The sequence below is a fragment of the Salvelinus sp. IW2-2015 genome, linkage group LG4q.1:29, assembly GCF_002910315.2.
Source record: "Salvelinus sp. IW2-2015 linkage group LG4q.1:29, ASM291031v2, whole genome shotgun sequence".
Classification (NCBI taxonomy): Eukaryota; Metazoa; Chordata; class Actinopteri; order Salmoniformes; family Salmonidae; genus Salvelinus; species Salvelinus sp. IW2-2015.
The window spans coordinates 19,868,571-19,894,163 of NC_036842.1; the positions used below are offsets into that span (position 1 = coordinate 19,868,571).

General features: G+C 42.8%; 1 protein-coding gene across 1 annotated transcript; it reads left to right on the forward strand.

The window, feature by feature from the left end:
* The first annotated feature begins 584 nt into the window (after nt 1-584).
* On the forward strand, nt 585-24,566 carry LOC111961608 (far upstream element-binding protein 3-like). Its single transcript, XM_023984006.2, is given in 18 exon segments — nt 585-783; nt 4,494-4,605; nt 8,880-8,913; nt 9,358-9,407; nt 9,552-9,623; nt 12,069-12,126; nt 12,652-12,814; nt 13,427-13,525; nt 13,725-13,932; nt 14,180-14,280; nt 14,930-15,071; nt 18,541-18,575; nt 18,577-18,702; nt 21,347-21,420; nt 21,583-21,659; nt 23,058-23,129; nt 23,242-23,372; nt 24,021-24,566. Coding segments are annotated over 18 exon segments (1,683 nt in total). The 5' UTR covers nt 585-684; the 3' UTR covers nt 24,051-24,566.
* Nucleotides 24,567-25,593: the final 1,027 nt, after the last annotated feature.

A 25,593-nucleotide genomic window follows, 5' to 3' on the forward strand; every position in this document is an offset into this window, starting at 1 on the left:
TGCTGCAGAGTGGTCTGAGTGGGGCGGGGAAACTCAAAACTAGCTGTTATTGGCAGAGAGGTTTGGAACTCTCTTTGTTATTGATTAACCAATTTTCCATGGTGATGTCACTATGGAAAGCCGAAACTCCCACCCATGCAAACCTTCTAAAGGTCCTGTGTAGATTGTACTTTCAACCAGCAACTACAGGAAATAACACTGATCAAATGTTTTCACACTTCTACAGTGTTAGTTTCATCAGCTGCTGTATATGATGAAAAACACAGGACAAACTATTTTTTTACTGCACTGGGTCTATAAGACACACATCGACTTTTACTTATTTTACTATTAAAAACATTTCTAAGAGTATTCCAAAAACATATAAACACATTCGCACCGAATGCCTCATCTAATCAAACATTTTCATATTGGCTGTGGCTGTGGTAACTAGTGACGACACACAAAATATATTTTTGTACCCTCTGACTTCCAGCAGTACTTCTTCCGGTTAAAATTGTCACGCTGTCAGGTAACGCGTGATTTCAGAAAATGCAGCTGTCCAAAACAAATAGTTCTGAATCTCGCGATATCGTGTAGATACAGTGGTTTAGTTTCCTCTTCCTGAGGTCGGTGCGTGCGCTGCTTGATTTGCTCGCCAGTCCGAAGATTTTTTTTGGTGTGTTGCTGAGAGCTGCTGTAGGGATGATGATGATGGCGGAGCTGGTACAGGGACAGGCCTCGGTGGCTCAGCCTGGAACGAAAGCAGATGGCTTCGCCGACGCCTTACACCGGGCCCGACAGGTAATTCATTCCGACGAAGAGAAATGATTTCAGACGAGAAACGAGCAAGACCATTCGGCGTGGTGGAGGAGTGCACTTTTTTTCTGCCAGCAGCGTAAAAACCCAGACCTCTCTTTACTAAAAAACAAAAACAAAAAAAAACACTCCTGTATGTCTAGTTGGCTAACTGAAGTTAGCTACACAAGTCCAAGTCCTAAGAGAATGCGGGCCAAAAGACGCCCAACAATAAACAGTCAGGTCAAAGAACAAGCAAATGAATTCGGCAAAGCATGATGGACGAAACTAAGAAACCACTTGCATGAAACTGAAGTGAGAGTAACTTTAAAACATGGCATAAGCAACAAACTGCAACCTGTTGTAAAGCCACGGGAGTTTAAGCTAGTTAGCACCACTAGCTAACTAGCTATTTTACCACCACACTACTAGCCGATACCAGCTATGATTGTGGCCTAGTTTCATGGTGAAGCCAGAAATATCAGCTGATGTCAGCCACGCGCTGTCAAAAGTTAGCTTGCTAACAGAAAAACGTCAACTATGTGTTAAATTGCCTTGTAACCACTCGCCAATATACACTGGATAAATTACTAGTTAACTACACCGCTGTATGTCAAACATTTTCAGAATTCAGTAGTTGTATAAACTATCGAGTGATTCAGTCTAGTAGTAATGCTAGCTAGCTAGCCTCGATTGTACAAGTTAGCTAAGCCTAGCTAGTTAACTAGCGAACATGCGCGGAAAACTAGCATCGCAACGTCAACAACGAATGTTAGCTAGCTAGCCACCTTGCTTACTGGGAAATGTTATCGCTGAACTTTTCTTGTTTGCAACAGGGTGTTAGAATAGATAGCCAACTACTACATTGCCTAATAATATGGTCTCTAGCTAAAATTGAATTTGACCTTATCAGTCACTAATAACTAGCTGGTTAGCTAATGTTAATACTCAGTCTTGCGATGGAAGCCCATTAGCTAGCAAGATAATATTATCTAGTTATCGAGTTGCACCCTAAATGTTACTTATGCATTGGTTGAACGAGGTACTTCTTGACATCTCAAAGTTAGCGTTATGTAATTTGGGCCTATGACCAAACGCACTGATCAAATTATGTATTGGTCTGTAAACCCCACACGGCCATAATGTGTAGACTACAATATTACAATTGACCAAACCACACGACGACTGCAAGTTATTCCATTTAAAATGCCAGTAGCATGCAAGCAACATAGTTAAGGTTTCCTGAGATTACTATTCGAGTCTATAATTTCAGGAAGTAGGCTATTGCACACAGTGAATAAAAGCCACACCACTTCCCATTCCTTCCTAGTCAGTGTCTGCATTCTGGGCCAAGTTCTTGTGAAGCCTTGACACCTAGGGCAAAAACACACCTGTTCTCATCTTGTCATATTTCCCGGGCCCTATGAAAGTGAGCTGAACAGACTGCATATTTCAAACCCAACTATTTGTCTTCATTGCCTTAACTGAAACCTAGATATTCATAACATATTCTCCCTGACAGGCAAAGACACTTTTCTGCAAATAAACCTAGATGAGCATATGGCATGAGCATATGTCATAAGCACATATCTGGGTGCACTGGTGTCCATTTAATAATTCCTTTGGGGTCTCTCCCTCCACTCTGTCTCAGCTGTGTGCTTATCCTAGGTGCTACAAGGGCATGTGGCCTTGTACTCATGCATCAGGCTTGTGGGTCCAGTTTGTTTTCTTCTGATAACCGTGGCACCCAGCTTTCCTTTGCAGCTTCCCTATAAGTCCCAGGTCTGTGCTTCTTGGAAGTTGGAAGAGTAATTGGACTGCTATGCCATTTGCCCATTTAGCTTTTATCAACTCTGTAGGGCAAGTAATAAAACTGAGCCAGTGGCCAGAGACACTGAACCTTTTACTGCCTGCCTATCTGTATTTTTTAATTTAACCTTTATTTAACTAGGCGAGTCAGTTATGAACAAATTCTTATTTACAATGACGGCCTACTCCGGCCAAACCCTAACCAGGACGACGCTGGGCCAATTGTCTGCCACCTTATGGGGCTCCCAATCACGGCCTTTTGTGATACAGCCTGGAATGGAACCAGGGTCTGTAGTGACGCCTCTAGCACTGAGATACAGTGCCTTAGACCGCTGTGCCACTCAGGAGCCCCCTAGTATGGAGACCAAAGATATCAAGTGTTTCTATGAAGTGCTACCTTCAAGGAGCACTCCACCCCAGAATAGCCCAGCCCTAGAACGTTATATTTTCTGGGAACAGCAGATGTTTACAGATCATCTGTAGGCCCTATATATCAGTATCTGGTTGCTGGGATTCAGTGTTGCTGTTCAGTTGCTAATCTCTCTGATCAAGCAAATTCTTCTCGTTGCTTCTTAATTCAAGTACTCCTGAAGTTTCAGCTCCATATTTATATTAGCCTCTCTCATACGCATTTATTTGGGTAAAAGGTTAGATTGCCAAGTACATTAAAAAAAGTATATTTATAATCTTTGTTCAGCTGCATATTAATGTGAATGTTTGTTGGACAAGTCTGTTGTGATAAAAAAAAATACACAAAATACAATAGAGTTAATTTGTCTTTATCGCAATATAAAAATGACTAGGACATCAATGAGCTTCCAATCTCTTTGACACAAATATATGGACTAAAATAATCTGAACATTAGCCCCACAGTGTAGTATGCAGAGATTGAGTGAATTTCCCCTTGGCTCTCCTCCAGCACATGGAAGTGTTTGACTGGTAATTTCAGAGCAAACAGGCCTCTCACCCAACTCGAGGGGATGTTCCCTGAGCGACAGATTATCCTCCGACATTTCTTTCCTCATGGACCTAGCCTGCCCCAAACCCCCTTGACAGTCAGCAGCAGTTGAACTGAGAGGACTCTGCGTGTTTACCTCGTTCTACACTACTAGGCCCGAGCCTTCCCCGGGTAGTTGATTTATTGTGTGCAGCTCACATTGCTGACATACCAACCCCAACATTCCCCAGAAAGAAGGTTTGGCCAGAGGTGGAGCCCTCACTCGGCCCCCTACCCAGTTCAGCTCTGACTGGGATCAGCAGCCATGTTGGAGGGCAGTTTATTTTATTTTTTCTCCTACTATCTCACTTCCACGGCAGGCAGGCAGCTCGGTGTGGCGACTCTGAAGTAGATAATGACGCCTGAAGGTGGTGCAAGGCTCCAATTGTCATCCTTTAATTGGATACATTGTATTTTCATATTGCAGAAATTACATCAATTTTCTGTAATTTTCTGAAACGATATACTTTTTGAATGGAGAGATGTGGTTGCGGATGAGGGGTTTAGGAGAAACGGGCCTTAATGCTTTTGTGCAGCATTTAGATTTGAATGTCTATCTCCAGAGAATACATGCAGTTAATTGGAGTTGGAAGTGGATAATTTGGGGCAAGGTGATGCAGGCAGTGTTTTGTAATGTGCATGTCTGGTAGCTAGTTTCAGAAGATAGTTACTGCCTTTCAATTGCATTCAGTTGTACGGGGCTGGGAGAGTAAAAAACAGCTCCATGTTGACTACTGAAATAAGTTTTGTTTTGCTATGAAAAGTAGTACTTCGTTTTGAGTAATAGTTTGACCTTATGACTGGCAATTAAAGGTCAAATAAAACCTTTTTTAATATAACTAGTTTGTGTTGCTATCTGTTTGTTCATTCTAGCCCTCCCCCTCTTTCTCATCCCTCTTGTCTCCTCAGATTGCAGCTAAGATGGGAGGTGACCAGATGCCCCACATGAACAACTCCTCTCCAGTCCTAGACCCCTCTCTCTACGGCTACGGAGGCCAAAAGCGCTCAATGGATGATGGAGGTAAGCCGGTGGTGGATCTCTTCACATACCCTCATACACAATGCATGTGGTCCACCTGCATACTAAACAATCTTTCTGCTAAACATAAGCCCCAACACTTATCCCGGGTTACAGTACACTAAACGGGGTACTCTGTAAATAGCTCTGAGCGTTGCACCGGAGGGTGAATGTGTTTGGATGCTTGTGCATATCCGTCAGGTTTTATGCACTCTTACCATAATGTATGAGGACTGCAGTACAACACTTAACAAATATTGTTGGCTTAATCAAACCCTGTCAGGAAAGCCATTGCAACCAAAACTATTGCTTAACTACTTGGTACTCCTTGGTCCTTTTAAATACAGTCCATATATCAGTTGTCTTGAGACCATAGTGTAGCCAACTTACCTGGATAACCAGCGACCCATGTCAAGAGATCAGTAGTGACATCACTACATAATGTGAGATCCTTTGACACTTATTGTTAATGTATGTTCAATGTCATGTAGCCTAGCCTGTGTGGAAGGTGTAGCAGCTAGCCGGTATTCATGTTGAGCAAAGGGCCCTTTGGATAGCACGGCTGTTGAGGAATGACATGGCATTGTACTAGCAGTGGGCTGGCTAGGATCTGGCCTGGGAAAATGGGAGGGGGAATGTGGAGTTGGGAAGAGTAACCACTAGCCTGGAATTAGGAAGTGCTTCAGACAGTCGGAGTGCTCTCTCCTCCTCGTCCTGTGTTATTTCAGGGCAGGATTACTCTCCACCACCACAAAGTACATTTACTGTTAGGTCAGAAAAGGAGTAGATAGCCAAAGGCCATTGATGGGATTTCTCATTCCAACCATCCCTCCTGTAGTACAATGCTCTAGGTGCTACAGATATGATTGACACTGGTTGTGTGACAAGTCACGAGCTACAGGTTACATGCATCCAAAGCTGTCAGGGAGAAAAAAAGGCCTAGAGCAGCAGCAAGTAAAAGGTTTGTGGTTAGAGGCAAAGTCCACCAAGTAGCGAAAAAGGAACCGTGCTTCTATAAATGTGGATAATGCTGATTGAGCTTATTTTGCTTGTTGCTATTTATAAACCAATTCATTTTTGTAACTGTTGTCATTATTGACCGATGAAAACATTTGCGTAGATAGCACAACTGATAACTGGAATTCATTTGTTAGTGAGCCCACATTAATGATCTTGCTGCATTGGCTTCAGGTTCGTGCTTCTATTACTATGGCATTGGTTATAGGAATTGTAATTTCCCGAGGTGCTAGTGTTTTTGCCCCATCTTGCTGTAGAATCAGTTCAGCAAATGGGCTGCAGCAGTCTAACCCCTTCGAAGGAATTACATGGGATAAGATAAGACCAGTTCATGGTGAAAAAAGCCTTGTGGAAAATTCCCTTACAGGCCCAGTTAAAGCAGGAGCAACATACGGCAGCTATGTAAGGCTTTACTCATGACTTAACTCCAGCCTCTCCCAGAGCAAGCAGTTCTGTCTGAGCATTTGAAATCGGGATGTTATAGAATAGGAAATGGCTTGGCCTAATGTAATAAGGGGATAAGAGAGGTCTTGTCTGATAGTCACAAGAGTCAACGTAATCAAAGTTTACTATGCATTTTTGCTTTGAAGCCCTCGGTTCACAATTCAGCTACGTTCTGTTTGCACTCACCGTTTGAAACCTGGCAAACTAGAAATTTAACCAAAATATATGCAGTTGCATTTTATGCCATCTGCATTTTCAGTTAGGTGCCTGAAATTGTAGTTACCCCATAAGGGTGGGGCTTTGCAGAATGGTGGAATGATACGTGTGGCTACACGTATGCACCCAAAATGCAGATGTGAGCAATTTCATGTCCATGAAGTGGAAACTCCAGTCAGTTATTGTCCTCTTATCTTGTCATGGTGTGGTATATTTTAGCCTCGAATGCATGGCTGAATAAGTTGTGCAATTCTGGTGGAGGTTTGGCTGGCTAACTCACTTGTTTTCAACACTGTGCTTTTTTGTTTCTCAAGGTTACACAATATGAAATGTAACAGTTGGCTGTTACACTGTATAATTATTATATCTGTCATCCCTGTTAGGTCCTTACTCGTCATTTGTTTAATTGTACAAGTACCATTTAACACCATTTAGGCTAAGCGCAAGTCCTTTGCAGTGTATTGTCATTGTGTGAATTAACACCACATCATACACTTAATATTTATAGGCTTTCTTAGCTAACAAATCTGACCCATTTGCTTACAGCTGCACTATGGCCCGAAAGCATTCCTGTGTAGTGTAAGACCCCACAGAGCCAGCGCGAGATATGGCTCAGAAAACTAGCAGTCGTTCAATTTTTTCGGTGTAACAGTTTGGATAATGGGAAAATTCGAAGTACAACGCATTTCTCGTCCCTGGATTGGTGTACTTTTCTCGAGCTATATCTCGCGCCGGCCCCGCGGTGTCTTAATCTACAGGGATGCTGTCCGACCCTGGTGCAGCTTTAAGCAAGCAAGCGGGTCGGCTCTGCGGGCTAAGGAATTCCATTTCTTTACCTCGTTGCATTTCCAACAACCAAATATGTGCAAACGACGTAAGCTTTAGTGAACCTAGATATGAGTTTATGGTGTAACGTCAGTAGCTCCATATCCTTCAGTGACCCTTTAAGCCCACTGCTTATTGCGACCTGTCAAATTGCAAGTCTGGGTCGATAACCATTGACCCAGGTACTACCTCTCTGAACGACACCCATACACACCTCATTTCCATAGCAGTGCACCCCCCTGCTGTGTGTTGACACTGACACACAGGATTGTGTGAGTGGAAATTGCCAGGGACCTCGCGATACGATATAATCACCATACTTGGGTGCAGATACGATATGGTTCTATATGAATTGAGATTCGATATTTCAGATTTGATGTTCCAAACATTGCTTTCTGTATGTCTGCTGCAGAGAGATGAGAGAGCATGAGAACATGAAAATAAAAGTGCTGAAAACATGTTGACTCACTGTTTGAAAAGGTGGAGGATAAGGTGAAAAATACCGGAGTTGTGGTGCTGGTACAGCTGTCTAGCGCTAGCTAACGCTACCAAACAACATCATTTGTATTTTTACAAATCAATACTTGGAGTCAAAGTATTGATTTATAATATTGTCCCAAAAAAAATGCAGTATGTAACAGTATAGATTTTTTACAAATAACTACTGGATTGGCAAAGGCTTCTCAACAGTTTTTACCTCCAAGCCATAAGACTCCTGAACAGGTAACCAAATGGCTACCCGGACTATTTGCATTGTGTGCCCCCCCAACCCCTCTTTTACGCTGCTGCTACTCTCCGTTTATCATATATGCATAGTTACTTTAACTATACATTCATGTACATACTACCTCAATTGGCCCGACCAACCAGTGCTCCCGCACATTGGCTAACCGGGCTATCTGCATTGTGTCCCACCACCCGCCAACCCCTCTTTTTACGCTACTGCTACTCTCTGTTCATCATATATGCATAGTCACTTTAACCATACCTACATGTACATACTACCTCAATAAGCCTGACTAACCGGTGTCTGTATATAGCCTTGCTACTGTTATTTTCAAATGTCTTTTTACTGTTTTCTTTCTTTACTTACCTACACACACACACACACACACATACCTTTTTCCCCCGCGCTATTGGTTAGAGCCTGTAAGTAATCATTTCACTGTAAGCTCTACACCTGTTGTATTCGGCGCACGTGACTAATAAACTTTGATTTTAACCATCTGTTTCCATCCAATCCACCCTGTCACTCCTCAGTTCAGTAGAACAATTTGGTTTTTTACCTTGTTTTATTCAGTTTTGCAATGATTTTAAGTTAGTTTTGTTTCAGTCTAATAGACGGGTTGGTTGTTTAGCAACAAAACCGATGCGTGCACAACTGTGACAAAACAGACTTGGTTGGCTTAGATTGTTGGTGTCATGTAAACTATATTTAGTCCAATGTTTATATAACACATACATTAAGTTGCACAATGAGCACTTGTCTCAAATACATCATTACAGTTGTTGTTCGCTAGCAAATTTTTGTGATATTAGCATAAACGTGATATCAGTCAATACACCTCAAAACAAGACATGGTATCAAGAACAAGATCAAACGAGCCACTTAAGAGTCACCACATGGCAGTTTCTTGTCATTGATTCTGGCTATCCAGAACCATAACACATGGCCTTCTGCCCCTTTGAAGCGCATGAATTGTTAACAATAGCTAACCCATCTATTGTTTTGCCTTCTTCTCTTCCCCTCTCTATTCTCCCTTGTTGTCTCTCAGTAGGTAACCAGCTAGGTGGAATGGTACATCAAAGGTGAGCCTTATCTTCTCAAATGACTATTTGTGTGTGTGGATATTGATTAACAGTAGCTCAATCAAGCTGTCACCCTCACTACTGCCAGTGTATCCATTAACAAGTCTCAGATAGGCCAATGTCTTGGCCTGTGTTCTGCATGCAGCTCTGTGGTTTGTCTTGTCACAGACTTGCCACATAATGACATTCATTTAAGAGGTAGCTCTCCCCATTTAAGGTTTGTCAGAGGGTTTCATGCCTCAAAAGTGATCTCAAGTTGAGCACAGTCCATGTTGTGTTGAGATCTGCAGGCCTCAATCCAATTGAATGGTGGATCTTTGTTTTTGGGGGTGAACTATCCCTTCAAGCTTTCATGAGTATGAGACTGTTCTATAATTTCTAATGAGGCCATACATCACAGCAGATATTTACTGTTTTGTCATTGATTGTTTTTGTCTCTTGCAGGGCTATTATGACAGAAGACTTCAAAGTGCCTGATAAGATGGTTGGATTCAGTAAGTGACCGTTTTAGGCAGTTGATAATAAAAGCTATTGGTTTACTCCAACTTATAGTACTCACATTTACTGTTTGGTGTCCATTTAAACTAACTTGGGTTGGGATATTGACCTTTTGTAATTCCCCTCTCACCCACACTCAGTCATTGGAAGAGGAGGAGAGCAGATCACGAGAATTCAGTTAGAGTCAGGCTGCAAGATCCAGATTGCTGCAGGTAAGTTCTGCCTAAAGAGGCACTGCCCCATTTATACTGTAGTCAGTCGTGTCGGTACTTGACTGAGTAGCCTGTTGGGTCTTTCCTCTGATCAGTGATGCCCAGAAGCACACCCTGAGTACGAGGCATGGTCATGACATATCCTGCTTAACAGGTTCAGCTTAGAGAAACTGAAGCCATGTCAAATCCCAAACATACAACCATGAATTCCTTGGTGTGGTATTTTGTAGTGTAATTACCATGTGACTTCATAAACATTTAATATATAATAAGGTAGCACTTAGGTTGTTAACATGGAGTTTGTGTGTATATAGGTCTTTCAATAAACTAGAGTACCAGTGAGGATTTCCTGTGGTGGTTGATAAGTCATTGATGATAATCTGCCAATTTTCTTTGTAAATTTCATGAGTTGATTTAAACCTTTCTCATGGCTGGTATCTTGATGGATTTGTTTGCACAAATCCTGTGACAACACCACTTTTCTTACCTTGCGGTTATGGCAGTGTTTGTCGTTTTATATATGAATTATTTGTCAGTTAAATTACATTGAATTTGAACCTGGTAAGAATCCTGGATTTTGCTTTCGAACAGTCTTTTTGTGTGGCCGTCTCGGAAATGCACTAACTATACTGAACAAAAATATAAATGCAACAATTTCAACGGTTTTCCTGAGTTACAGTTCATATAAGGAAATCAGTCAATTGAAATGAAATAATTATGTTCTAATCTATGGATTTCACATGACTGGGCAGGGGTGGAGCCATGGGTGGATCTGGGAGGGCATAGGCCCACCAACTGGGGGGCCAGGCCCAGCCAATTAGGATGTTTTTCCACACAAATGGGATTTATTACAGACAGAAATACTTGGTTTCTTCAGCTGTCTGAGTGGCTGCTCTCGGGCGATCCTGCAGGTGGAGGTCCTGGGTTGGCGTGGTTACACGTGATCTGTGCTTGTGAGGCCGGTTGGACGTCCTGACAAATTCTCTAAAATGACGTTGGAGGTGGCTTATGGTAGAGAAATGAACATTCAATTCTCTGGCAACAGCTCTGGTGGACATTCCTGCAGTCAACATGCCAATTGCACGCACCCTCAACTTGAGAAATTTGTGGCAAAAAGGCACATTTTAGTGGCCTTTTATTGTCCCCAGTACAAGGTGCACCTGTTTAATGATCATGCTGCTTGATATCAGCTGTTTAATCAGCTGCCTGTCAGGTGGATGGATTGTCTTGGCGAAGGAGAAATGTTAACTAACAGGGATGTAAACAAATTTGTGCACAAAATTTGAGTCGGTTTTTGTGTGCATTTCAGCTCATGAAACATGGGACCAACACTTTACATGTTGCGTTTATATTTTTATTCAGTGTATGTAACATTTAGCGTTTCCTTATGTTACGGCTTGAAAACCATATTCATGGGCACACAAATCCAAAATGTATGTGATGGCAAAATCGACAGCTTCTAACTGATACTTAAAACAAAAATCTATACTGTAATTGACACGGTTCGCCAGTAATTATGCATAATACTTGAATGCGCATTGGATGTCCAGCAGTTTAGCTGCGTTGTGATATTTTCACACATCAGCTGATTCAGGAAACTTTTTTTCTGAATGGCACTCAAGTGACAAACAGCTGTTGTGCCTAAGTGCAGCATAAACAGTGTTTGCAAGTAATGTCCAGAATGTTTTGGTGTCTGATTCGTTATCTCGATGAAGACTGTGCCGTGATCCACGATGGGTCGAATTTCCATAACAAATTGATGTTGTTCATCTGTTGTCTGCTTGATTTACATCAGTGTTGTTAGATTTAACAGAAAACCTCATGTTTTCATATTTTTTTTTATTTAACTTTTTATTTATTTTAAAATTCTTACTAGGCAAGTCAGTTAAGAACAAATTCTTATTTCCAATGACGACCTACCCCGGCCAAACCCTAACACGGACGATGCTGGGCCAATTGTGCGCCGCCCTATGGCACTTCCAATCACGGCCGGGTGTGATACAGCCTGGAATCAGACCAGGGTCTGTAGTGACGCATCTAGCACTGAGATGCAGTGCCTTAGACCGCTGCACCACTCAGGATATGTGTATGCCTCTACTGTGTTCATTAGTGTAGGATGGACTAATTGCAACGCCTAACGCTATATTCCTTTCCGTTATTCTGGATATTAGATTGAAAACAAATTACATAGTAGCCTAGTGGGCTTATTCACAATATGATCATGTTATGAAATGACAAAACATTTGTCTTACACCTGCTATTTTAAAGGATATTTATAGTCCTAGGCTGATGTTTGTACACGTAACTAAATAAAGAAATAAATATTTTTGAAATGTTGATCCCAATGTCACACATTGGCCCCATTTTTTAAAAATGTATTTATAGAAAGACCAATGTATGTGTGGGTGCATGTGTCTGGTTAATGGAGCGTGTGTTGTGTAACAGAGAGCGGAGGCATGATGGACAGGCCCTGCACCCTAACTGGAAGCCCAGAGAACATCGAGTAAGTCACACCACATTCCTCTCGGGAAGAATCTCAATTGCATACTCCTCGCCTCCTACTCAAAATCCATTGGATGAGAACGCCTGAAGTCCCTCCCCTCTAATGGTGTTTGAGAAGGAGGCAAGGAGAGAGAGAACGCAGGGAGTAAGCAATTGAGATTCTCCCAGGGTCTTGCAACCAAAATTATGTATAGCGGTCAGATAGATATGTTGCGTGTAGAGCTATCATGATTATTTTACTTGGACAAAACATTTCTATCAGCAACGAGGCGCCATCAACTCAACCATAATCACCATCACCAGATTAATGTTGAGTTGCCCCCTCAACAATCACTTCCAGATTAATGTTGAGTTGCCCCCTCAACAATCACTTCCAGATTAATGTTGAGTTGCCCCCTCAACAATCACTTGACACGATTCAATATCTTGTTTTTGCAAATGGAGAAACCCACTGTGTATAATTTGCGTGCATGGTTTGGCTGATTATGAACAACGGCGTGACAGTGGGGTGTGCCCCTCCCACCAGGCAGGCCAAGAGGCTGCTGAGCCAGATCGTGGACCGGTGTCGAAACGGCCCAGGCTTCCACAGTGAGATGGACGGCAACAGCGCCATCCAGGAGATCCTAATCCCTGCCAGCAAAGTGGGCCTGGTCATCGGCAAGGGAGGGGACACCATCAAACAGCTGCAGGTAGGGGGGCGCTAGGTGCTTCCAGTAGGTTCTGTGGATGATGCACACATACACCTAGAACATACACGTTCTTAGTGATTTTATTTAGTGGCTTAAAGTATAAAAAATTGTCGGACAAGAAGAATATAGATTTAAGTTGTCCGAATGGAAAGGGAGAGAAAAAAACACATTTTTGAACAGTACTCCGATCAGAACTGGATCAGAGGCCAACATTGGAATAATATTCACACAACAAAAAATGTAAATCCTATGTGGCTACAGCCTCATGTCCAAACCGATGCTGACATGAGGGAAGCGCCAGAAAATGTAGCAGAACTTTAATGAGACTTTTAATTGCGTAGATATAGGCTAAATCCCAGAGGACAAGTGGCTGAAGTTATTGTCAAGCCCTGAACTAATGTGTTATGGGTTATAGAAGTTAATTACACTAGTTTAGGCAGATCTTCAAAAACCTTGGCTATTGAAATAACTTCTTATTGTTAACTTCAGCTATCTACGCGTTTGTGGTTCAGTGTCAATATGATTCAACCATCTCACTTCTTCGCTACATCTGAAGTAGGGAGTTCTGATGTGTGAATTTATGTTATTGTGTTCCCTGCTTGCTCCCCACAGGAGAGAACTGGTGTTAAGATGATCATGATCCAGGACGGCCCTATGCCCACTGGAGCAGACAAACCCCTGAGAATCACTGGGGACCCCTACAAAGTGCAGGTCAGTTCCTCAAACCAGGCTATTGTCCTTCATATCCTCGCTCCACGCCTGCTTATAAAAACGTGTCGGAGGTGAAAACATGGTAGGCCAATGTGTTTTTAAGAGAGAGGATTCAAGGTATCAATCAACCTTTTTGTAGATCAGTTAGAAAATGTTCTAAGTTAACCCTTTCTGTGCTGGTGGCGTGGGTGTTTTGCAGCAAGCACGGGAGCTGGTGGTAGAGATCATCCGGGACAAGGATCAGGGAGACTTCCGGGCCAACAGGGGAGACTTTGGATCCAGACTGGGGGGAAGCAGTCTGGATGTGGCAGTCCCCAGGTTTGCTGTGGGCATTGTCATTGGCAGGAACGGAGAGATGATCAAGAAGATCCAGAATGACTCTGGGGTCAGGATCCAGTTCAAACCAGGTGAAAACGTCCCCTTCTATTAAAGGCTTTTTCCATTGTGCTAGATGGCTAATGCAATTGTCAAGATTAGTGATGACCTCGACCTTAAATCGATCTATCTGTCTTGTTTGCCTGTCAATTTCCTCAATCGACTCACAAGGTGGTCTTGACGACACATAATGTAATGCAGTATGTGTGATTTCTGTGACATGACTAAACGTTTGGTCTTTAATGTAACAGTTCTGACTAGTGTCCCCCTCTCCTTCAGACGATGGCATCAGCCCCGACCGGATTGCCCAGGTGATGGGCCAGCCTGATCGCTGCCAGCATGCTGTTCACCTCATCAACGAGCTGGTCCACACGGCACAGGTACAGCACTGCAGACCACTACACTTATTCTAGTTTTTTTTGCCCTGAAAGGAACCCCCCCCCCTTTAGGAAATGTATCAATGATTGGTTCACTCTTGCCTTAAGAGTGTTTCTAAAGTAAGCCATGCCCCCTTAAACTCCCTTGTTACCCGTGTAGCAGTCCTCAGCCCAGTCCCTAGTTGCCTGGCCCCCTCGGCCCTGTGGTGGGGGGGACCTACTCAGACAGGTATACAGACAGGTAAAAGGGTAGTGGGGCTCCACCTCATCACTAGTTCTCTGTCAGCTGACCTACTGCCCCTGAGCACAGACCGTACACTAGGAGGATGAGCCTCGTCTCCGAGGCATGTCTCCAACCCTGGAGCATAGTCCATACGGACTCCCACAGGGTGGCGCACTTGGTCATATCTCCTTGTGTACTTTCTATTGAGCCCAGGGTAAAGTGATGCAAGTCAAACGCATTGGAGGAGAATTTGTTAAGAATATCTGTCAAAATCTGAACTGTTGAATTTTTTGTTTGACGTCAGACACGGCTGCAGTGGTGATTCTTGGGGAGGAAGTGTTAAGAGGGGAATGGTTGAGTGTAAGATGTGTAATGTCATGTTTGAGGTCTTCGGAGCCTGTAGTCACACCTTATGTTTCCTCACTGCAGGATCGGGATGGATTTGGGGGTCCCGTGGGCCCCAGAGGCCGGGGCAGAGGCCGTGGGGACTGGAGCATGGGCGCACCCGGTGGACTGCAGGAAGTGACATACACGATACCCGCCGACAAGTGTGGCCTGGTGATTGGGAAAGGTGAGAAATGTATTTATTTGATTGAACTTCTATTTAAATAGATAAGTCATGCCTAGAATCCAAACGCCTTCTAAAAGATTCAGTGAGTTTTACGTTTGGTGTCAAGATCCATCACTAACAACATTCTTTGTCAGTCATCATTTGGATGCATTTCAGTCATCCAATAACCAGTTTAAGTGTCTTTTTGAATGTATGGAGAAATAGGCACTAATGTAGAGATATGTACAGGCATGTCCCCCACTTATCCTACTCAGGGAAAACCAAACACTAATGGAGCTTTTCATCTTTCAGTTCATTATTTCTTGACCAGTGGTCTTCATCACTTAAATGTCCAATGCAGCCGATTTTTTTAATATATGTTTTAATCTCAATATCGAAACATTTCTGGGTATCTGTTAAGTACCTAACTGTTATTGTTTTAATTAAAATTGTAAAAAATACACACAAATACACTACATGACCAAAAGTATGTGGACACCTGCTCATCGTGCATCTAATTCCAAAATGATGGGCATTAATATGGAGTTGGTCCCCCCCTTTGCTGCTATAACAGCCTCCATTCTTCTGGGAAGGCTTTCCACTAGATGTTGGAACATTGCTGTGGTGACTTGCTTCCATTCAGCCACGAGCATTAGTGAGGTCGGGCACTGATGTTGGGAGATTAGGCCTGGCTTGCAGTCGGCGTTCCAATTCATCCCAAAGGTGTTCAACGGGGTTGAGGTCAGGGCTCTGTGCAGGCCAGTCAAGTTCTTCCACAGCGATTTCGACAAACCATTTTTGAATGGACCACGTTTGGTGCACGGGGGCATTGTCATGCTGAAAAAGCAAAGGGCCTTCCCCAAACTGTTGCTACGAAGTTGGAAGCACAGAATCGTCTAGAATGTCATTGTATGCTGTAGCATTAAGATTTCCCTTCACTGGAACTAAGGGGCCTTGCCTGAACCATGAAAAACAGCCCCAGACCATTATTCCTCCTCCACCAAACTTTACAGTTGGCCTTATGCATTGGTGCAGGCAGCGTTCTCCTGGCATCCACCAAACCTAGATTCATCCGTTGGACTGCCAGATGGTGAAGCGTGATTCATCATTCCAGAGAACGTGTTTGCACTGCTCCGGAGTACAGTGGCGGCGAGCTTTACACCGCTTGGTGATCTTAGGCTTGTGTGCGGCTGCTTGGCCATGGAGACCCCTTTCATGAAGCTCCCGACTAACAGTTATTGTACTGACATGGCTTTCAGAGGCAGTTTGAAACTCGGTAGTGAGTGTTGCAACCGAGGACAGACGATTTTTACGCACTTAAGCACGTGGTGTCCTGTTCTGTGAGCTTGTGTGGCCTACCACTTCGCAGCTGTTGCTCCTAGACTTTCCACTTCACAATAACAGCACTTACAGTTGACCGGGTCAGCTCTAGCAGGGCAGACATTTGACAACTGACTTTTTGGAAAGATTGCATCCTATGACGGTGGCACATTAAAAGTTACTGAGCTCTTCAGTACGGGCCCTTCTGCCAGTGGTCTGAGAGGAGTGGGGGAAACTGAAAACTATCTCTTATTGGCAGAGATTTGGATCTCTTTTCTTATTGGACTAGTAACTAATTTAACACCTGGAGATGTGACCAGGTAGGCCAAAACTCCATCCCATCAAGCAGCTCTTACACTAAAAGGGCATTATCATTTTCACAGTGTATAGTGTATAAATATATTATAAAACACAGGAAAATTATTCAAAAGCCTAGATTATGCCCAAAGTGCATCATTGCCAGTCCATTAGCTTGTGCTTTTTTTTCTCGTGGTGAAATGGCATTTAAAGTTGCACAATGAGCCAATATGGTGTGGGTCCAGCCACCCGTCTCCCCTGGCTCATGTATACAGCACAAGTGGTATTCTGTCCCTTCCCTTAGGGCTTAATAAAGGGGATAATGCATGTAATGTGACATTAATTGTTAAAGGTTCCTAATAACAGCTCCCACGTGGAAGGTTTTCTGGCATCTGAGGTCCTTTCAGCCCAATAGTGGAGTGGGAGAATGAATGAGCGGAATTAGGCTATTGACTATTCATGTTCACTCTATTGCCAGCCATTTAAAAGTCATTGACCATTGCGCTTCGGAGGAAACCCTGAGTGTGTCCCTGTCCTATGGATGGATGTGTGTGCCGTGGTGGGTGTGGTTCGAAGGGGGCTCTACCTATGATCAAAACCAGGCAATAGAAATGTAAAGTGGCTTTTGTGAGGTGGGGGGCAAATAAACCTTGGCATTGCCCCTCACCCCTCCCTGCATTAGCATATGAACTAGTCCAATATGGCTGTGGGTCTGGGCCCTGTCAGCCTGGCCTTAAAGACTGAGGTGATTAATATCTTTACGATGACTTTATGCAGCTGCTTGAGCCACTGATTACACACCCCCAATACGCACAGAGCCTGGTAACTTGGGTCACCCACCCACCCATACTTTATATTCTCAACCTTTAAACTTTTTTTAATGGGTTGAACCACAGGCCTACTTTTATTTTATATACCATGGTATAGCATCCTGCATTTGGCTTTTAAATGTCTTTTTTTTAGTTCATTAAGAACCATATGTCAATACGTTAGAGGAACTATTCTTCGTGAACTTGTCTTTTAATTAAACCTCCCACTTACCCAAAATCCCTCACCAGTTGCACTTTGTATCCCCTCCTTTTGGTCCAGCTCACTAACCCAGTCTCAATAATAAGGTCATATGATGTGGCCCCAGCAAGGCCCAGTCCATGAAATGAATCATTTTTGCTCTTCATTCCCATTTGCTCTCTGACTGAGGGGACCTCATAATGGCTTCATTAACGCAGAAGTTTCATTTGGTTGACAATGGGTTAATGGCCCATGTGTAGTCTATTGGCAACTGGGAAGAGGCTACGGGAGGAGGAGAGGTTTGGATGACGGTTTTAACTGCAAGGTCCGCCTGTCAGCCACCAGTGAACAAATGTGTAATTGATGTTGGGGCAGCCTCGGTGTTCCCTTGGGAAGCCCCCTTGCTCCATTCACTGGGATGGCAGGAGAAGGGGGAGGACGTTGTTCCCTCACCACACATGAGGCCGGGAAAGAAAGGGGCCAAAGGAGAAATGATATCCCAGAAAGAGGATACGCTTTAATTGGTCTCTTTTCTCTGCCAGCTATATTTAATTTCTCCCTGCTGGTTTAATTGCACTCCTTCATAAGTCAGGAAGCTACCGTCTGATTCGTCAGCGTGGGGGAGGAAGTGTTGTCGACCTTTGTCTCTGATTAGCACGGATGTTCAAATAGAATGGGCACGGAGCTGAAGGACACATGCCAGGGTCTCCTATAGGTATCACTACCAGTCGGATGAGTTTAGGTAATTGTGGTGAAGCCTAAAGAATGGAATCAGACAGCAGAGTAAGCACTGATTGGAGGTCAAATTGACACTTGCGCACTTGTTGCTGACTGACTCACGTTTTGAATGTCCCCTTTCCTAAAGGTGGCGAAACCATCAAGAACATCAACCAGCAGTCTTGGAGCGCATGTGGAGCTGCAGAGAAACCCGCCGCCCAACACCGACCCCAACGTGCGCATTTTCTCCATCCGCGGCACCTCCCAACAGATGGAAATGGCCCGCCAGCTGATCGATGAGAAGATTGGGGTAGGTGGTCTTATGCCCCCCCCCCCCCCCCCCCCTCCACAAACGAAAACAATCTTTTGTCTGGCCTGATATTCATGAAGGTACATGTCAAAGGGTGTGTGACTGGTTCTTGTGGCCATACCATCCACCAGTATGTCACCCGGGGTTAAACGATAGGCTGAGCGCTACGCCTGTTCATGATTTCTTATTTATTTATTTTTATTTTTTTTCTCCCCTTTTCTCCCCAATTTTCGTGGTATCCAATCGCTAGTAATTACTATCTTGTCTCATCGCTACAACTCCCGTACGGGCTCGGGAGAGACGAAGGTCGAAAGCCATGCGTCCTCCGAAGAACAACCCAACCAAGCCGCACTGCTTCTTAACACAGCACGCCTCCAACCCGGAAGCCAGCCGCACCAATGTGTCGGAGGAAACACCGTGCACCTGGCCCCCTCGGTTAGCGCGCACTGCGCCCGGCCCGCCACAGGAGTCGCTGGAGCGCGATGAGACAAGGATATCCCTACCGGCCAAACCCTCCCTAACCCGGACGACGCTATGCCAATTGTGCGTCGCCCCACGGACCTCCCGGTCGCGGCCGGCTGCGACAGAGCCTGGGCGCGAACCCAGAGACTCTGGTGGCGCAGCTAGCACTGCGATGCAGTGCCCTAGACCACTGCGCCACCCGGGAGGCCGTTCATGATTATCTTAGTGACAGAACTCAGGCCATCGTCATGGATGGGGTTAAGTCAGAGTTTCTTGAAGTATGTAAAGGTGTTCCGCAGGGGTCGATACTAGGACCTGTTCTTTACACTATTTATTCAAATGCTATTGGTCAATCTATTCATTGTAATTTTTATATATATGTGGATGATACTATTATGTACGCATTTGCCTCGACCGCTGACCTAGCTGTGACAAGGCTACTGTCTGATTTTGCAGTTGTGCAGTAAGCCCTTACTGATTTTAAAACTCATACTTAATACGAGCAAAACTAAATAAATGTTGGGAGTTTCTCATAAGATTGTCTTGGATGGATTACATCTTTACTCATTCAGGGATGCAAACTAATCACCTTTCGGTGAAATTCGTCGATTTTGAAATCCAAAATAGGTGACCTACGTGATTCGTGTAGATCCGATGAGAAAAGTTGGTGGGCTTTGGATCACTACTGGCTGTTTTCAAGGCTAAGCCAATCGTTGACATAACAGAATGCAGCGCAGCACACGACTGAAGAAAGAACAACCAATTTACAAGTTACAGAATCAGCACGCGTTCTGGAAAGTCAGCTTGCTAGTTACAGAAGCGCGTCCCCTGAACGATAACAAAGAGGTAACATTAGGTGAGAAGCCTGACCACGGAGACGGGGTGAGAAGGTGATGAAGCGTACTTCATGAGCTGTAACCGAAAAACTACTGGCATTTTGGAAAGTTTGAGGTGAGGGAGAAAGTATGGAACAAGTATTAGCATTGTTAAGTATCTTGCTAGCTGGATCGAATTCTCTGTTAGTTAGCCAGAGAAATGTTGAGCAACATTAGCCAACTTATCTGATCAAATAATTGCCTTTTATGGTGTGGCAATTTGCTTGCTAATAAAGTCAGACAGCTAACGTTACATCATCAGATGAGCTAACATTAGTAACCTAACCAATTGGCTATAGTATTAACTGGTATACGACTCCTTGCCGTTCTTTAAGTTATACTGCGTTAGTTGCTTACTGGACCCTGGCAATCTGTGTGAAATGTTAACAAGATATTGAAGTAGCCACTATTTTTTTTAATGAATTAGGTGAAAATGAGGCGTTGCTTGTTAAACAATTGGATTCAGGGATCAAGTGTAGCTGGAGCTGGGCCTGGCTTAAGCTGGATGCCACTATAGAGGTGAAAGAAACACCACACACTAATAAATAAATAAAAAGTTGCCTTTTTGGGCCCTCAGTTTGCGTCCCTGTTTATTGGATGGTCTCATTAATCAAATGAATCTATGCATAGAAATACCTTGGTATTTGGATTGAATGATTTATCTTTCAAAACAACAGTTTCTTAACAAGTTCAGTTCTCTAAGATTTAAAGTGGGCTTTTCTTTTTTTACAGAAACTGATCTAATCTCTGTAGTCAGCAGGAAGCAGAGTGCAGTCAAACTTGAGGTTATTTTTATGCTATTTATGATAGTGCAGCTGCCTCTACTCTTAAACCCTTGGATGCTGTTTTTCATCACTATGATGAGCAGTACTACGAAATGGTTGGCTGGACCTCTTTGAAGTCACTTAGATCACATAATTACACTCTTTTTGTTTACAAAGCCCTGCTCCACAAGTTTCCGACTTACCTAACATCCCTGTTAAGATTTAAAATGACAAGTTATCAAACCAGTTCACAGGTTTGGTTCTCTAGAGACTCCTTTAGTGTCTAGAGTTAGGTAAATCAGCCTTTTCCTTGCACATTACGTGTGGAATAATCTACAATGCACTTTAAAATTGGTGGCTCTAGGGGATTTCAGATGGTTGTTAAGGGACCTTTGTACTGAATGTGTTTTTTGCATGTCTATTGTGTATTTTATTGTTTATATGAATATGTAGTTTAATGTGTTTATTGTGCTGCTATACAGGGCTCATCTGGGAAAGAGACCTTGGTCTCAGCATTGACTCCGCCTTCTCTCTCTCATCTAGGCCTCAGGAATGGGGGGCAACAGCAGTTTTGGTCTGAACCCCTTTGGTCAAGGACCAGCTACCCCTCATCAGAAGTGAGCAGCTTCTTGGTTTTACCACTGTTACATTTGTCAAACTTGCTTTGAACTACTTACACTGACCAAAGTATGAATACAATTATGTAACAATATCCAGGCTACAACAATTCATATAAATATGAAAAATGTCTAACATGCATCTGTGTTTTTTGGTGGCAGTGGACCCCAGACATTCATGACAGGTGGATGGGGCACAACATATCAGACATGGCAGCCTCAGGGCCAGCAGGACCCCAGTAAGTCTACCTGCTTCTCCAACTAATGGCTAGAATGGCCTTGTCCCGTTGTGGTTAGGGTGGGATACCCATAACACTTGATACCGATATCGACCCAAAATTTCATTACAATGATTCCTTGATACATACGGAGTCTATTGCAATCAGTCATGTGGGGCATAAGTCCCTCCCCAGTGAAAAGAAAGTGGACAAATAAGCGGAAGGAGGACTAAAACTAGACATGTTTCATGCTCTCTGCTCTGCTTACTGAGCAGAATAAAGCAACACGATGTTACTTCTCTAACAAGACTTTTCCAGTTGAACAGCAATTTCAGAGGACTCAAGGAATTGGAGAGATTCAAGACTTGTTCAGCCTGGTTTTGGCACTGCTGCAGTGGATTTAAATCCAACTCATGACAGCGGCAGGGTAGTTCTTGCATTGAAAATGTGGCTAATCGTCCAGATACTGGCTGAAAAAATAAAATGAATAAATAAAAATCCATTCTGGGAGATTGTCAGGTGGGGAGGAAACTTTTCAAAGAGAACTTTCACTCCATGGAAGTTCTAGTTAGGCTAAAGTTAGGGTATGGGGTAGAGGCCATAGGACACAGTGCCATGTCTGGATGGTAAGCCACAGCCTCAACCTCCACTGAAAGGTCCTCATGCAGTAACTCTGTCCTCCAACAGTGTTATCTGTGTCTGGTTGCAGGTCTCAATGGATCCCAGACCGACCAGATGGACTATTCCAAAGCATGGGAGCAGTATTATAAAAAGCTAGGCAAGTGCCAGTCTTCTGGGGGAGAACAGAGAAGGGAGCTCAATACTAACATGGTCTACCAGCCTTTATTGCTTGTGTAACATTACTAAGTCTGAGTCACTGGTCCTAGCCCCCCTCTCAGGGTTTGTAGTCTCATAGTAGGTTTTTTGCAAGTGAGTGCTGATTGATCCTTTCTCTTTGAGACTGGCTTCCTGGTTGTTTTGGGGTACCTGTTGGCAGTTGGCTCCTACTGGTGACCCACCTGTTAAATAAATACCTGTCTGCATCTGCAACCGTTCTCCCTTGCTGGGAATGTCCACAATCGCCTGTGCCCTGGATACACCTCTAAACCAGACCTCAAACTTGCCCTCATTTAAAAAAGTTCCATGCCAAGAGTGTCTGAGTAGAAATATCATGTCAACGTGTAGTTGATATGCAGGAGGTTTTGTTTGACTGCGATGATTGAAGTCGACAATTTGTTACATGATTGTGTAGCTGGGTTGCTTCTTGATTTCATCAGTCATGTAAATTTGCTTTTGTTTGTGTAACTGAATATATTTTAGTCTAAAAAATTGAATTTATGGAGGTGAACATTAATCAGGGAGATCTTGGTGGTCTGTTTGGTGTGTATCGTATTGACCCTGGTTTTATCTTGTGCACAGGTCAGCAGAGCCAAGCCCAGAGCAGTGGCCCTGACTACAGCAAAGCATGGGAGGAATACTACAAGAAACAGAGTAAGACTACACCTACATGCCCTCTACACTCTTCCAATATGCTGGTCTTTTGAGTGCATATCAGAGGACGTTCCTCTTCCCCTTATTCACCCTCCATCTCCCCTCTCCCCAGACCAGGCAGCAGGCCCTGGCTCCCAGCAGAGCTCCCCTCCGGATTACAGTGCTGCCTGGGTGGAGTATTACAGACAACAGGGGGCCTACTATGGCCAAGGTGCACAGCAGACACAGGCCCCAGGCCTTCAGGTGAGAACCCATCCAAACGCTCAGCACCATCTCCACCCCACAACCCCCTGAGGGCTGTTGTTGTCCACGGAAGTCCTTTAGGAGGAACGTTTAAAAAGTTCAAATGGTTTAAAGCAGGGTTCCCCAACTGGCAGCCTACGGTGGTTTTATGTGTGCCTACCCCCCCCCCCCCCGGACATTAAAGACTGCAATAACACCAGGAAATCAGCTCCAAGTGATTTTATTTTTGGGAAATCTGTACCTAATTATTTCCACGCATAACGGAGAGATGGATGTCAGCCAGGTTTGAAAATTAGTTTTGAATTTATTGTTTTAGTCAAATATTAAATATGTTTGGGTTTCTTGTGGTTAATTTGCAGTCTCAAAATGATTTGTAATTATGTTTCGTCCCTCCGACCATCTGTTCAAGAGAATCTGCCTGCAGCTGAATGTAGTTGATGATCCCTGGTTTAAAGGCAAGGTTTAATTCAAGTATGGCGGTTTGAAAGTACATCTGATGAAATGTCCCATGTAAATCCATTCTGGCATCAATTAGGTTGAGTTTAACTATTGTAAGGTTATGTAATGCAACTTGCACATGTAAATCTATGTAAAATGTATTACTGTGCTTGGTCACTGACGTGAACCTGTGTTTTGCAGGATCATTAGAGAGGACGCCCTTTAGTTGAAGATTTTTGAATCATTGAGGATGAAAACAAACCTTTTGTAACAGGTTTCTAGATTTGCAACGCCTTGAAGACTTACTTTTTTCTTAGTGAGAAACACTAGCTGTAGACTGACTTATACAATAACAAAAAAGAAGAATATTTCTAAATCAGGAACATTTAATTGTTACTAAATCCTTGTGTACACCATTATTTTGAATGGACAATTCCTGGGATCCCTTTTGGACTAATGCGAGAGCTGTTTTGTTTTCTATTTTTTCCTTTTTGATTCAAATGACATCGCCAAAACGAACCCCGGAGTTGTAACATTTTAGTAAATGCAATATAATCTATTTTTTCTAGTTCTGTTGCAATAAAATCGTAATTATGGGCTTAGCAGTCTTGAATACATTTTTGTTTTGTCATAAGATGTTTTAAGAATGTGTAAAAATGTTTTTTCCTTTTACATAAAGCATTTTAATTCAGTGATGAAACTGATGTTTTGTTACAGGAACGTTTATTTTGTTACATAATACAAAGAGTGATGTTGGCAAATGGTAGTCAGTTCCTAATTTAATTCCTGTTGTGCTTTGTATTTTTTTCATTGTCATTTTATTGTACTCTGGTTTAAAAAAAGTAGCAATATCTTATTTCATTTTTGAAACAAAGATGGATTCTCTAATATTTTGACAGACATTTATCTTGTAGTTCTTTAGATTTTTTTTATGGCATATGAAAATGTAATGGGTACTTTTTTTATTACAATGATCTGATATTGGAAAAGGGGGATGTTGCATATTGTGAGGTTTTTGCCTTTGCTATCTTGTAAAACTATGTATGTATGCTCAGATACTTGACTAAAGACTTTATTTAAAATATATATATAATTAAATCTAAGAAGTTTTTTTCATGGAGTCATTATCGCAGGAAAACTGTCCCTGTTCTGTTTTCATACTGAAAATGTTCAAAGATCGTGAATGTGTCATTTGAAATTTGATGTTGCATCTTGCTATGGACAAAAATGAGAAATGCTAGGTTTTTATGTATGTTCTGTACCTAAATCGTTCAAGACTGCTAAGCCTCTGGATTCTACCTGTGTAATAATTCATTGTAGTTTTTTATATTCTAAGTATTACGATCAAAATTGGCTTATTTGGTACCACCCAGTTTCCCTAACGCCCCCTCCAGTACACACTGGACTTGTGTACAGTCCAATGCTAAACTTTTTAATTATTTTTTCTTTCTACTTTGTGTGATCTCGTATGTATGATTGATTAGTTACAATTGAATCTAGTATTAACTTCATTGCTTATTAATGAAAAGGGATATTATAATTTGAAAATGTTTAATTTTAGTGTTTTTTTCCCTTGTGTACAGGTAACTGTGTATTAAAAACGTCAAGACTACCTTTATTGTGTTCTGTTAAAATTATTTAATTTTGTCGTTTGAAAGCTTTCTTTTGTGTTCTTTTGCCAGTATGTGATAACGTTACCATTGGTTTAAACTGAAACCTTTCCTCAGCTCTATTGTAAGACTAACATATAGTATCATCTAGCCTCAAGTAATCAAAGGTAAAA